This window comes from Sinohyriopsis cumingii, chromosome 7 (genome assembly GCF_028554795.1).
Source record: "Sinohyriopsis cumingii isolate HCF-2022 chromosome 7, ASM2855479v2, whole genome shotgun sequence".
In the NCBI taxonomy this organism is placed as follows: Eukaryota; Metazoa; Mollusca; class Bivalvia; order Unionida; family Unionidae; genus Sinohyriopsis; species Sinohyriopsis cumingii.
The window spans coordinates 82,890,228-82,906,645 of NC_142967.1; the positions used below are offsets into that span (position 1 = coordinate 82,890,228).

A 16,418-nucleotide genomic window follows, 5' to 3' on the forward strand; every position below is an offset into this window, starting at 1 on the left:
GGACTCACCTGCAAGAGTATCTGCCAATTTTTAGTTCTTAAACTTTCTTCCACTTCAGGAAATGAATTTAATTGCAGGAAAAAAATTCATCTTGACTACGCATGATATTACCAATGCCAATTTACACCTGAATCAAATAAAATTATAATTAAGTGTGTAAACACAGACTATATAATGATATAGCAGCTGACCCATGGGTTTTGTTGAGGACCAGTTAATAATGAGAGCTACTTGCCCACAGGGCCAGTTAAATTTTCCAAAGTCATTATTAAATTTTATTGGGAGGGCCAGTTGATCTCCATGAGAGCTGGCCTTGCTGGCCATGGAAAGTTGACATCTTACTTATCAAAACTTCCAGCAGCTGTAATGCACATACTCAAGATCACAACCTTCAACCATCCCACAGAATGGGAGTATGTTAAACCCTAACCCTAACCTTCAACCACCCAACAGAATGGGAGCATGTTAAACCCTAACCTTCAACCATCCCACAGAATGGGAGAATGTTAAACCCTAACCCTAACCCTAACCTTCAACCACCCCACAGAATGGGAGAATGTTAAACCCTAACCTTAACCTTCAACCATCCCACAGAATGAGAGAATGTTAAACCCTAACCCTAACCCTAACCTTCAACCACCCCACAGAATGGGAGAATGTTAAACCCTAACCCTAACCCTAACCTTCAACCACCCCATAGAATGGGAGAATGTTAAAAGTGTGCTCAAAGAGAAGTAATGGCATTTCAACACATGGTACCCAGAATTTATATTTCTGCTGACAAGCTGCAGTTATATCCTTGGGTCAGGTTAAGCTATACCTGCTACCATAAGTAATGCAGAGGATACAACCTGTAACTGTTGACCCAAAGTAGACAGCTAAACCTGGCTTCTCAGGAAAGTCCTTTCTGGTGGATCAGGTGGCCAAGCACATATGCAGCAATAACTGATGGCCATCTATTACCATAAGTAATGCAGAGGATACAACCCGTTGACCCTGAGTAGACAGCCAAACCTGGCTTCTCTGGAAAGTCCTTTCTGGTGGATCAGGTGGCCAAGCACATCCCTCAGCTGTGAAGGCAGATGGCAAGAGCTGTGTGCTGGGCATCAGCTCAGGTGCAGCAATAACTGATGGCCATCTATCGTATGTGGACTTGTCTCCAGACATCTCAACATTGTCATGCCACTGTATTCAGACATGAACAAGAGAGTAAGGGTGACTACACAACTTTCCCTTACATAAATTCAACTCACATTCATGTTATTCCCCTCCACCAGATGCCTTTAAGTCCTGCTGCACTGGTCAAGCAGCAGGTGTGCATACACTGGTCAAGCAGCAAGTGTGCATACACTGGTCAAGCAGCAAAGTAGCAGGTCTGCATACACTTGTCAAGCAGCAAAGTAGCAGGTGTGCATACAATGGTCAAGTAGCAAAGCAGCAGGTGTTCATACACTGGGAGCTATAGCTGCTGCAGATTTGTACATAGGCAATAGAATCTAACAACCATAGTAATCAGGAACATCTCCAAAACTGAGTGCTGACATCACCACATTGCTGACCAACAAAGAAAAGATATGAAAAAGTTGGGCAGAACACTTCAACAACATCCTTAATCAACAATTCTCTATCAGTGAGGAGGCAAATGCCCCAAGTGGAAATCTACACATCATTTGCCCATCCTTCAACACTGACTGAAACAGAAAACAAGTTCTGTCAAATGGCAAAGCACCTGGAGCCAATGCTATACCAGTTTACAAAGTTGGAGGCTCAAACATGGAACAGAAACAGACAATTCTTCCAGTGCATGAAGACTCAAGGAACTATACCCCACAAGTACAAAGATGCATCCAATGTTCAGTTATACTAGGCATCCAATGTTCAGTTATACTAGCTGTAATGCAACAGAGAATCCTACCACAACCATTCAGACATAGCCTTGATGTCAATAGGTGACAAAACCATTGCCAGAGTTTTGCTAAATTGCCTCGTGCAATGCATCAATCATGGGTTCCTGCCTGAGTCAGTGTGGCTTTGGGAAAGGACCTGGTACTAAATGTACCAACGGTGTCTGCAGCTTGTCAACTCCTGGAGGAAAGCCAGGAACAGAACTCCAACCTGTACATGACATTTATCAACCTGACAAAAGCCTCTGACACAGTCAGCCAATACGGCCTTTGGAAAATCATGGCAAAAATGTTATTGCACACAGAAATTCATTTTAACGGTTCAGCAATTCCATGATGGCATGCTCGCTTGTGTCATGGATGATGTTCAGTCATCTGAAACATTCCCAGTCACAAACAGGGTCAAGCAATGCTGTGTGCTGGCCCCAACCCTCATAAGTATTATGTTCTCTACAATGCTTACTGATGCCTTCAGTAACTAAGACACTAGGATTAAGATCAGATAACAGACTGGCAGCAAGTTCTTCAATCTGTGGTGACCATAGGTGAAGACAAAGAGCAAGTGACTGTTCATGATATATTTGCTGAGAACTTTTCCCTGAAATCTGTGTCTGGCATGCAATAGAGTATAGACAATATATCTTTTAGCTTGTGACAAATTTGGTCTCTCAATCAGTATTAATTTGACAGAGGAGATGCACCAACCGACACTTGGCAGAGCCTACCATCACAATAAATAGCCAAACCATGATGGCAGTGCACAAGTCCACCTATCTCAGCAGCACACTGTCATGTGAAGCACACATCAATGATGAAACCAATGCTAAAATTGCTAAGGCAAGTGTGCCCATTTGTCAAACTATATGCAAATGTGTGATCAGACGAAGGGGGTACAGTCTACAAACAAAAGTGAAGGTTTACAAAGTTTTGTGTTGCTGACCTTACTGTATGCTTGCAAAAACTGGATAGTGTAGAGGAACCATTTGGCTGCCTGAGGAAACTGATAAGGATATGATGGCAGGACAGAGTTTCAGGTTCTCGCTCTGGCAGGCACTCCAAGCATCCACACTGCTGATAAAATCCATACTCTGGGAAGGCCACATGATCAGGATGTCAGAAGAAGGACTACCAAACAAGACCTTCTCGGGCAAGCTGAAGAAAGATACTAATCTTAGGGTGGTCAGAAGATGTCACTAGGATGTCAAAAGATGTCACCAGGATGTCAGAAGAGTGACTACCAAACAAGACCTTCTAGGGCAAGCTGAAGAAAGATACTGATCTTAGGGTGGTCAGAAGATGTCACCAGGATGTCAGAAGAGTGACTACCAAACAAGATCATCTGTGGCAAGTTGAAGAAAGATACTGATCTTAGGGTGGTCAGAAGATGTCACCAGGATGTCAGAAGAGTGACTACCAAACAAGACCTTCTAGGGCAAGCTGAAGAAAGATACTGATCTTAGGGTGGTCAGAAGATGTCACCAGGATGTCAGAAGAGTGACTACCAAACAAGATCTTCTAGGGCAAGCTGAAGAAAGAAACTGATCTCAGGGTGGCCAGAAGAAACACTTCAAAGGTTGATTCAAATCATCCTTGAAACACTTCAACACTGACCCCACCTGGCAGTCTCATCCATACTGGAGCCAAAAACTAAATGGAGAATTACATAAGCACTGCAGAAGCACAAGCATTGAAAATCTCTCAAATGCATTACATCCTTTATTACTTAAGCAAACCCAAGTGGCATCTCCTGTCAAGTGTGCCATAAACAGTTCAAAGCACAAAATGGCCTAATCCACCACTAATATGTTCACAGAAACCAAACCAATATGTGATCTTCGAAATCAGAGGACAAACAAAATCATATCCCTTTGACGAAAATAACATAACTGCGAACCCAGTACGCTATATGCACTATACCTACAATTTCTCATTTTGGACCCATAATGTTCTAAGACTGCAGAACCCCTAATAAGTAACCATGAACCTCTGGGAAGTCAGACCTGGGATGGCAGGGTGGCATTCACTACCCTAATAATTTGGCAAAATAAAAATAAATCTATGCTTATAATCCACTATTTACCTGCTATGAATAAAAAGGAACTATACATATATATCATATGCTCTTTGTCACCTAGGTCATAACAGCCAATACTGGAAACTGGCCATTGCATGGTTCCCTCCTTCAATTCCGAAACTTTAACAGTATCATCGAAGACACGCTAGTGAGGATGAGCATAACACTGAATAACTGCCGCAGACAGTGCAACAATGGGGCAAGCAACATGTCTGGGTCTAAGAAAGGAGTGGCCAAAAATACATCAAGGAAGGAGGAAAGGTCTGTATATGCCCACTGTTATGACATTGCTCTGAACCTACAATATTGGCGACAGAAGAAGGGTTAAAAAATAATGAGGGACTCATTAGACACTATGTATGAGATGTCAAAATTAATTAAACGCTTGCCTAGAAGGGATACTAAGTTTGAATTAATGAAAAATTAAATGAGCCCGGACACATCAGGAATAAGTGCACTGTGTCCCATGCAGTGGACGGTGAGAGCCGAAAGCTTGTGCAGTGTGCTTCAATCTCTGTGGGAAACTTGCTATGAAATGGTAAAGGACACTGACACACATGCCTGCATACTCAGTGTACAAACCCAAACAAGCAACTCTGACTGCCTGTCTGGTGTGTACACTGCCATGAAATACTTCATCATACAGACAGTCTGATTAAAATACTGTCAAACCAAGACATATCAGCATCTGAAGGTCAGAGACTTGCACAGTTCACCATAGCGACATTGAAAACTACGAGAGATGATGATGTTTATGATAAGTTCTAGGACATTATTACTGGGAAACTTGATAACTTGGTTGTCAATAAGCCTATCTTGCCATGCTGTCGAAAGATGCTAAAACACTTTGAGCCTAGAGATGTGCCTAACAAACATCCATCAACGGATAGAGATCTGTACCGGCAGAAATAATTTGAGGTGAATGATGCGCCTGTTATGTGAAAGACAGATTTGACCAGCCAGGGTATCAGTCTTACCAGCATCTTCAAGACATGCTTCTGAAATGTGTTCAACAGCGCAAAGTTCAGGGAAGATAAGTTCTGTGTCTTTGCCTTCTACAAGGATCACATTTACAAGATAAACCTTGCAGCACAGCTACAGTTATTCAAAGTGCTCATCAAAAGTGAAGCTGAGAATGTGAATAGACTCACTGTACAGAATATTGTTGAAACAATAGATCAAACTAGCCTCTTGCCAACTCTTTTCAGAAATTGTGACTGTGCTGCAGTTTATCTTAGTAATGCCATCTATAAATGCCACAAGTGAAAGATGGTTTTCCACATTACAAAGAATAAAAACATCTACACATATGCATGAATACGAAATGCCTAAATGCATTAACAATGATATACATTCACAGATGGACAGTATGGACAAACATGCTATTGTAAATGATATTGCGAAAACTAAAGAAGTTTTGAATCAAAAGTGAAGTGATACTGTGCTAATGTAAATGTATTGTTTAAATTCATCTTTAAATCATAATTTTTGGTGTTAATTAAAAAAAATGGGGGAGGACCCCCACCACCAGGAGTGGGAAACCCCCTTCCACACACGGGTGTCCATCGCCATCCCAATCTCAAAACAGCTCCGGTGCCCCTGGACCTACAGTGTTCTAAGACCATGCATTGTGTGGATCCCTCAGTTTCATTGATTTTACTTAAATGTCATAATTTTATGCCCCTTAATATTCTTGTTCTTTTCTCACATGGACTTTTCTATCAGGACCCCTCATTTCTAAAGACCAAGGATCATCGGCTCCCAATGTTTAAGACTTAAAGAGAGCTCTTCTTAGTAATTTGCATATTTTGCAATAAAGGCTACTTATTACCATCATAGAGAACTACACAGACCGATTTATATTACTAACATAAACTGTCAATACCAACTACATTAACATTTTTCTTGCTTTAAACAAGGTAAATAATGTGAATGTACACTGTATTTATTTTAATTAAAGTAGAATGTTTAGTTTTAGTGAAAAATACAGAAACTGGGTTAGAAATGAAATTAAGCTTTGAAATTTGATGGCAGGTTTACATTTTGTTCAAGGTTTTAAAAAGAAAATTGAGCTTCAAGATACAATGCAGCTACAAGATTATTTCCATGGTCAGCATGACATTTATTAAAAATCTGATAAAGTATGCTTTGAGTTTCTTTCAAAATAAAATGAAAATAAAGATAGTTAAAACTAATAAATAATTAAAAAACAAAAATCAACCAAGGAATTGTCAACCATCAGGCTAGCCTAACAAAAAAACCTGTAAAATTAGTATTTTTATGGGGTCAAGGTAGAGCCTATAACAATATTTTGTCAAATTGTTGGGGATTATTTATTTAGGTTTCTTCAGTTTTTTTTTTTCATTTTTTAAGGTTTATAAAGTCAAAGTGAAATTTTAGTTTTTTTAGACTGACTTCTAACAATGATTAAAAATTCCTACATGACATACTAATAGCATAAACAGAGATTCAATACATAATTAACACAGAAAAAATAATCTCCCTCCTTTCATTTTATTTACTTCACTTAACTAAATGCATTCAGTATTGATATTTTTGTTACAGAATTTATGGTGGTATTTTGTGTACATATTATTTATCATCACTATGCCTCAACACCTGATGAGCTATACATGATGGTCAGAATAAATGGTGGAGCAAGAACACAGAACCCCAGTAAGAACCACGGACCCACAGAAGCTAGTGACAAACTTTCTCACATACCCACACTGGCTGAGCCCAAGACTCAAACCCATGCGGAGAACAGTGAGATGGCAATAATCAGAAATGGCGAGCAATTTAGACCACTTAGTCATCCAGGACACCATACATATTAATTATAAAGGAGAGGACCCAATAATCAATTGTCTGACTTAAGAAAGAATTATGTTACTCAGATTTACCATGTGAATATACACAAAACATTAAATAACATAAATGTTAAACAGCAGACCTAAGGAAGTCCTACTTTAAACCACACTTTAAGTAGCCAACTTGTTTGAAGAAACTATGAAGAAAATGTGTTCTGAGTGAAAAATGCAAAAAGTTCAATGGGTGACAATACTGGAGTTTTTAACCCATGAGATTTAGTGAAGCAGATGATAAGTATCTTAAATAAAATGAAACTATCTAAAAACTTTATTATTTATTAGAATATTTTTATTCATTTTGTTAAAGAAACATATTTCAACCTAATCCAATTTGGCATTCCTTGCTTCCATTGCATTCCAGCACATTGAAATTTACATTAATGGTAGTCTGACAATGAAAGACCTTGGCCTTTATATTTATGCTTTGGGCATAAGGTCTTACTACCTAAACAATGGTGCTTTGTAGCATGTTTTGATGTTGACTGACATCGTAATGAAAGTAAAATTTTCATGAATATCTCACACACTTGGCAGACAATATCAACAATTTTCTACAAATTAAACTTATAATGTATTAGTCAGACTTTATTTACTCTGATGTCCTTTTCCTAATATATTCAAATTCTCTAACAAGCCAATAGCCTATTTTTAAGTTTCATTGGCCTACATTTCAGTTGGCTGGAAAACGATGGAAGCTGGGAATACCAAAATCAGGTTCAGTTGAAGTATTAATCTTTAACGAAATGAATAAAAATAAGTCTTTAGTTCCTATTGGAACAGTAAGCAAATTTTATTTAATTCAAGAAACATATCCCCACATGAACATACTTTGGCATACCTCGACTATCACTGTGTTTCAACAAATTCAAATGTATGTCAACCGAACATGAAAATGCATCCATTTGCTATTGTCAAATTTTGATTCCACCAGGATAAAGACAGCATAGTAAGTACATTATTTGCACATACATTTGTGGAAGAGTGTCGATATGGGCTGCCAAGCTTGGGATATTCCTAAAACTCTGACTACTTGTTCCAATGTCAACCAAGATCTGAACATGCTTCGCAAGGCTGTTATATGGGCAGTAAGACGTAGCACTAAAACATAAATAACATGTGGTACATCTTACATTCAAGGACTAGGTTAATGGAACTTTAAAATATGGCATTTGCCTGTGTGAGAATTTGAATTTATTAGAAAAAAAGACATCAGAGCAAGTAAAGTCCATCTAAAGTAATATGACTTTAATTTGTAAAAAAGCATCTATATGGTTTGCCAAGCATGTAAGGATATTTGTGTAAATTTTACTTCTCGTTCCAATGTCAGTCGACCTCGGAACATGATTCACTGCACCGTTATTTAGGCAGTATCAGGGGTAGTCCTACATGTAAGACCTGATGCTGATATTTATGTTTTGGGCATCAGGTCTTACAGCCTAACTTTTGGCACTGTGTAGAGTGTTTAGATGTCGACTAACATAGTTACGAAAGTAAAATTGTCAGGAATATTTCACACAACTGACAACTAAAATAAAGACGCTTTTCTACAAAGTAAAGTTATAATGTTTTAGTCAGAATTTACTTACTCTGATGCCTTTTCTCTAATAAATTCAAATTCTCACAAAAGAAATGGACCTATTTTCAAGTTTCGTTGGCCTACATTTCAGTTGGCTGGAAAGCGATGAAAGCAGAGAATGCCGAAATCGGGTTAAGTTGAAATATTATTCTTTAACGAAATGAATAAAAAATATATTATGCCTATTGGAACTGTAAGCAACATTTTGTTTCATTCAAGAAACTGATCCCCAAGATGAACCTACTTAAGCTTACTTCGACATACCTCGACTACCGTCGCATTGCAACAAATTCAAATGTATGTCAATGGAACGTAAAAATGCGTCCATTTACTAGTGTCATAATTTCATTCCACCAGAATAAAGACAGCACAGTAAGTATATTAATTACACATAAATTAGTGGAAAAGTGTCGGTATAAGCTGCCAAGTGTGTGAGATGTTCCTGAAACTTTGATTACTCATTCCGATGTCAACGACATCAAAACACGCTATACATGACCGTTACTTGGATAGTAAGACATAGCACCTAAACAAAATAATCAACATGCGCTATGTCTTACATGTAGGACTACATCTTACCGTAAGATTCACTCAAAACGTTTTTTTATACAGGAGGTGAAGGAGTAGAACACTGTACAAGTTTTTGCAAGAATGACTTGCACATCTAGGATCAAAGGTAATCACTTATAAAAATAAGTATATTTCGCAGCTCAGATTATGATTTGCACCAGCCGTACAAATAGCTTCCCGTAATTTATATGTAATTTGCAATGACGGTTTCACTGATTTCGAAACAATGGAGAGAAACGGACAGATAAACTTACATACAGATGCGCTTTCAAACTGTCGCTGTTATGGTGTAGATAACAGACGAATTAGATAATCATTTGATCAAGCTTTAATGAAAATGGTATTAAGTGTCATCTCTCACGAAAATAGGTGTCACACGTTAAATAAAAATTGTTGAGAGATTACAATCTATTTTAAAACAACTATGAAGAAACATTAGGAACAAACTATTACCGGGATCTATCTGTTTCAAGTATGTACCAGCAATGTGCCGCTGGACTCTCCTATGCAAGTTATTGTTAGAAGAGTCAACACTCCCAGTACAAGCAGATGCCATTTTTGTAAAGTAAAAGTAAGTTGGAAGCGAGGTTCGATACAGAGATTTGAAAGGTCATTCGCAAGAGTCAGGAAATAATAATAATAATAATAATAATAATAATAATAATAATAATAATAATATTATTATTATTATTATTATTAAACACAACTAGAAGTTCTGAACATCGGTGTGACGAAACATGATAAGCGACAAATCTTTACTTGTATCTGCAGTCAGGGAAGAAAATGTGCACTGAAGGGAAATTAAAAGGAAATGTGAAACAAAGCAGGAACATATTGTTCCTACTCAATGGTCTTAAACTATGTAAGAAAAAGACGAGAAAGCAACAAATAGTATTTTTAAAAATCGCAGATCGTGAATTAAATCCCAAATAATCCTAAAAATCATATCACAAGTCGAAAGGTATAGAAAGTTCCGATTGAATTCCAATAGCATTGGGTGTGCTTATATACCAAAGTCAAGCATGTGTTGATATACCAGTAATCTTCAGTTGCTGATGTACCAATAGTCTTGAATGTTTTGATGTACTACAAAAAATACAAACCAGTATTCTTTGAATGAGTCCTCTATAATCCCAAAGTAGTGTTGTAGTTTTTTGTTTTAAAAGTCAACGAGCACCTTGTAATTCCAATTAATAATTTAAACAATGGATTCATCTCAAGAATTTGAGCACAATTTACCGATAATATCCAGCCATACCCCCAAAAATAATTCAGTAGCTTTTCAATAATAGGAACTAGGAATTTAGAGATAGAGTTGACCATAACTATTACAATTTTACCTCGATCTTGTCCCTAAATATGTGTCACGAGCACGACAAAACTCACTTTTACCTAAACTGTCAGACTTGCATCATTGAGTCAATCACAGAATTTCCGAATGATTTCCAACTGATCTTTCCAGGTATCATTGTTGATGATCATGTCATCCATGTCCACATCACACTTTTCTGGACAGATGTATTATGTTCATCAAATGCTGGAATGTTTACGGAGAATTAGTTATACCAAAAGGGTATCATTTTATTTTCATAAAACCTATTTGAAGTTCCAAATTCCAAATGCAGAGCCTTCGTTTGCTTTTCTGTTAGTGGAATTTGCCATAATTTTTTCAACAGGTTCAACTTGGTGACATATTTTGCATTTCTCATTTTGAAAATGAAGCCATTTAATACTAATCCGTTTTCGTGGCACTGTTGAATTTTATATAGTCAGTACACATGCGGAATGTAATATATGGTTTAGGAACAAGAATACACGGTGAAATCTAACAAATCGTTCCCCAGCAAATAAAAAATTTCTTTTATCAAACATTTCTGCATGAGAGGATTTATCATGTAAGGATGCTGCTTCACAGTCGTAGAATCTCAACATTATGATAGATTTTATTTGTTCGTGCTGGAACACCATTAAACAAGTTCTCATATGCAGCTGTTTTAGTTCACTCTTTTCTTGTGGTTGTAGATGTGAACTTTTCTGGTTCTGATATATTTAATATTTCTGAATTACAATGATTGGTTAAACAAAGTCGTTGCAGTCACGCTGCATTCCATCTTTTACATCATCACTGTGTGAGACAGGTACGACTAAATTGATTGAATGCTTAAATGAGCTATCTCTACCACAATACTCCTCTACATATTTATATGACAAAGTTGTTATAATTTCCGGCTCCTATGAGTGTTATTGATTTAATGTAAGTCCTTTATTTTCTTTTCAATTGTGTATAAGGATCAAACAATATAGACCGGTGAGGATTTTGAGGCATGGGCAAGAGATCCAGAACTCTATCACCATGGTGAAAACCTCTTTCCTGTGTATTTCCGTCATACCTAATTTTATCTATTTTTGAGGAAGTAATATATAACGCATTTCTTGGTTTTTTGACAACTTATATTGGAAGTCAAAATCATAATAAAGAAGACTAATCTGTGAATTTTTATTGGAAAGAAGTTTCTCTTTTAATAACTTGAACGGTCCACGGACCGTATGTCCAAAACTAGATTAAAGGGACTTAAACTCTATTATTCTTTAAATGATTCCCTAACAGCAAATAAAAGTAAATGAACACCCTCATCCCTATCCTTTCCTGTATAAAAACAATATGATAGAATCATAGTCTTTAAAGTTTGATGAAATCTTCCCAAACCTTATTGACTTTCAGGGTGATAGGAAGAAGATTTTTACTATGGGATGCCTAATTCATGCACACTTTGCTGGAAAAGTCCAGAAATAAAATTTGACCTTGATCAGACCAGGTAGATCTGGAAAGGTGAACAAGTGTATAAAAAAATATTTATCAAAGCTATATTATGGTTTTATTTTTAATATTTCTAAAAGAAATTGCCTCGGGAAATCTTGTGGAGGCATACATTATGGTCAACAAGGATTGGTTGCCTGACTTGGTCATAGGAAAGAGACCGACACAGTAAACCATTATTCTGGTAAATGGTTCATCAGTTACAGGAATTAGTTGTAGATGGTCATTGGGTATCTTCTGATTGGGGTTTCTTCCCATTTGACAAGTGTTGCAATATCTATACATGGAACCATTGGAATGACCAACGAACAGTAACATAAACAATATGTGACTCATCAAAATGTTTTTTTATGTGCTATAAAATGTTAATACAATTATTCACGATATGAATAACATAGCAAGGGGGTGAAAATAAAGCTCTATTTCAATAACCGATCATTTTATACAGTTAATTATTATATTCTTTTAAGCAGCAAAAAAAGCAAAATATAGACTTTAGAAGCCGAGCTTTTTGTCTGTGCCAGTTTAGTTGCCAATTCATTGCCGTCTATTTTTGTTTGTACTAGTTTATATTCATTCATTGGGTACCTTCAATGATGTTTTCTCACTTTTCTAATTTCTGTCTCTATGGGGTCCCTTCATGGGGCACCCTTCAATGAGGTCTATTTTTGCTTTTGGATTTTCCATATGCATTTCTGGCTTTATCGTTCATTTATTTCTGTCAATATTTATATCTGGCTATTTTTGTGCTCGTGCCTCTACGATCTATTTTTACCATAAAGGGGAGTCACATTGACATACCCTCTCGTGAATTCCTAGATATGAAACGAAATAATAGAAATTCAGAAGGTTGTCCATAAATATCGTGCAGCTACGGTTCGACGAGCACATGACAAAAGAAACAAATATCGCAGACGAATCATCGTCATCGACAATACTGTATACGTGGTTTCCTCGCTCGTTGTTCTTGTCGGTGTTGCTGTTATATTAAATATTATCGCGAAAAAAAATATACATGTACCTGCACTGAATTGCACGAGCACACATAAATGACTTACCCTGCGACATATGCGTGCATAAATATATCATCGATACTGTCAGCGGGGTTAACGATGTGTAATGTCATTCAATGAATTTTTCCGCAATTAGGGATATTTGTTATCGATATCACAAGAACGCAAAAAGACTAACGCCACATTAAGAATCCTCCGTATGGATAATAACGACCGCAGAAATAACGATGCGAATGTAGCAGATTATCGCGAACACAACACCGCCGACTACCACAATGATATCAGCAACATCAACACGGCCAGATGTCGATATTGGTTTTCCAAATCCGATAAAATCTTTATTAAAGTTGGCCTAATATCAGAGAAAAATCATTTGGTGGATTAGACGCTAGTAATTCGCTGGTATTCTCATACAAAACCACCACTGAAAGAACTGCCGAACCTGTCCCAATCTGGGAAGTTGTCAGCGCCCCAACAGAATCATATCAAATGAAAAAAAAAATCTTTGATGAACTTCAGCGTAGAATCAAATCAGTAACAGGAAAAGAATCAAAAATCGCTATCAAGGTACATAAGCAAACGCTGAGCTCCGCCATTGAAATATCGACGCCGGACTACGCCACTGACATATACAAGTCGTCGATCAGAATGGTGCTGGGATGGCCGCCATCAGCACCGATTTATACGGGATTACCACAACCAGCGTGATCTGATTATTCGCTGAGAGAATTTGGTTATATGAGAGAAACAGAGTACGATAGACTCTTCCCTGGATGGTCAAGTCGGAATAATGGAATACCAGTTTCTCAAATAGAAAAAATTGCCAATATGATTACGCAGAAAAATGAAAATACACAGTGCAGTCTACGAACGCTACTTAAGCAGTATGTGATTAAATATCCGAATAATGACCTTAAAAACAAGGTCATTAACACAATAAAACATCTGACTATGGTGAGTGACTAGAGTTTAACAAGTAAGTTTGTCAGGACAGTCCTTAGTGATCTCGATTATAACAAGTTATTTCTTGATTATTTTAAGATCACCGAAGACCAATTGAGTACGTTCAGAATACCCGGGTTGTTGGATAATGCTGAAATGGAGAAGAATTTCAATGATATAATTGACGAATATTTTCCAACGATCTATGTCGCTTGGGAAAAATTACGAGGCCCTCCAGACATTCTCCGACATAACAACGATCCAACAGGTTGTAATCGTCATGTGTCGCCTGGCATTGCCAATATCACGTAGACGATTTCTGTAAATCTAGTCTGTGATAGAGTCGACGGTAGCTATACCTCGTCTGGGCAAGCATTAGGGCAGGCCCAGCAGGGATATGTTCTTTACAGTTTTTCTCCGGATGTCCCGCCGGGTCATTTCACTGTGTCGGTGTCCGTTAATCCTGTTTATTTACGACGTCATAATCCATCGCTGTCACGAATACATCTTCGTCTAACCGACAAAGACGGTAATTTATACTACACACGTAGTGAAGAATTGATCATTAGTTTGTATGTGCGTGACAGACCATGAGGCCTCTCTCAGGCAGAGAAAAAAATAACTTTTTTGTCATTAATTTTTGTTGTTGTTGTTGTTGTTGTGGCTATTTTTCTCATTCTGAGGCAACCTAAATAGATTGCAACACAAGTCGCTTTAGTTGTCTCACACGTTAACTTACAGCCGCTCGAGTTTTATAATGTCGAAACAAATCGGATCGTATTTTCTCAATGGCGCTTGCCAATTTAACAAATTTAGCTATATCACGTTGTTCGTGTAAATCTGCCAATGACAATTCTGTTTCGCGCTGGAGTAATTTGATAAATCTATACTCTGCCTCTAGTGTATATATGCCCTCTTCACGTCGCTACTGTGTCATCACAAAATGATCTTTGATTTTTTCAACATCGAGTTGAATCGCGAGACCATCTTGCTGCAATTGTTCAATCATTGAGATAATCTCGTTCATATTTTCCTGGTTCATTATACAACAAATGTATTTCTTTAATAAAAGATTTTATCGAGACCAATTCTATAACGTGTTGTTGGATCGTGTAAACTTATCACGTTGAATCCATGCGGCATTTTCTGAGCATGTGCGAAGAAGTCTTTAAACTTACCTATGATCATATCGCCGGGACACCATGTCGCATGAATATTTCGAAGCATATGTGTAACGATTCCGTAATAAATAACCAGAAAATTACAGTTATCTGTGATCATTTTGGGAATCTGAATATACCGCTGAGTAACGTAAATGACATCTGTGTTTTGATGTCTGCCCCGTGAAAATATTCTGGCTGGATTCGCTTGTTTGTCAAGCATGACATTATCATATACCACTAGAATGTTGATATCCCCGTTGAGATCATCAACGGACGGCGCTTCATCGATGTCTTTGATAAATTCTATAACAACGTCCTCGGCCTCAGCAGATTCATTAAATTCCTTAAGAAACTTATATCATTGTTGGTCATCCACGGACGGCGCTACTAAAAAAAGTTCGTCCCATCTGAGCCACCTCATTATCAGGTTGAGAAACAACTGGGTTTTACCCGATCTGGATGGACCAATTACAACAGCTCCAATGGAATTTGGTAACACTTGATGATGCTTGACCGGTGCTTGCTCACGTGTCGCTGAAACGTCAATCATGTTCATATTGTACAGATATAATATTATTTATAATCATGAGTTTATATTGTGTTCGATGCGAGACAGGCATTAGTACAATATTTCTGGATTAACCACGTTGAAAAATATCACACCGGCACTTACAGGTAAATGTGTAAAATGCGGCACACAAAATAATAAGTTTGTGAGTATTTATATTGCATAAAACGGTGGCAATATTGCTAAGGCACTTGGGAAAATGCCTGGAACGCCTTGGGCTAAGTATCCTGGGGAAAAACATCTTCCAGGGTATAAGTATTGTGGTTCTGGAACTCGCCTTGATATTAGACTTGACGGGTAAAAAATCAACTAAAACCAGGTGAATTTCCGGTAAATGTGATTGATCAAGTGTGCCATGTTCATGATGTCGCGTATAAAAATCTAGATCTACAACAACGACATATGCCAAACTGATTTACACGCTGAATTCGATAAAAAATAAAAACATATGAGAATCATTGGCGAATTGGTTGATAAGATCGGCAATGAAAGGTAAAATAGTATTGGGAGATGGCAATTAAATAAAAACAATTAGATAATGGAGTCGGTTTGTTATAGTCTAATTCGATACTGGATAGGTACAGCAGCAATTAAAAAACTCGCCGATTCAACAAGTGGCACAAGAGCCGTAGCCGTAGATTGGTTGTCACGACAGGCCATATGGCAAATTTATCTTTCACGTCCCAAAACAATTCAGCATGGACGGTTTGATGTCAGCACACCCAACGAAGCTCATCAGGCAGATATCTTGTTTTTACCACAGACGTACACAAACGGCGCTCATACAAATACGCGATGACTGTCGTAGATGATGCAGCTAGATACAAAGAGGATGAACCGTTATCGTCTAAAACAGCAACTGAAGTCGCAGAAGCGTTTAAACGAATTTATGCGTGAGGACCGTTGAGCTGGCCACAATT

The 16,418-nt window shown here is 37.6% G+C and overlaps 1 protein-coding gene across 2 annotated transcripts in view; it reads right to left on the bottom strand.

Moving 5' to 3' along the window:
* The window catches only part of LOC149795637 (transmembrane protein 128-like), a 45,436-nt gene extending 35,830 nt beyond the window's left edge, over positions 1–9,606 (bottom strand). For both annotated transcript variants that reach the window (XR_016422377.1, XM_089965466.1), the window contains exon 1: positions 9,448–9,606. Coding sequence is in view for 1 of the 2 variants with exons in the window: in XM_089965466.1 (XP_089821592.1) it covers positions 9,448–9,550 (103 nt within the window). In the remaining variant the exon portion in view is untranslated. The remainder of the gene's footprint in view (positions 1–9,447) is intronic.
* Positions 9,607–16,418: the final 6,812 nt, after the last annotated feature.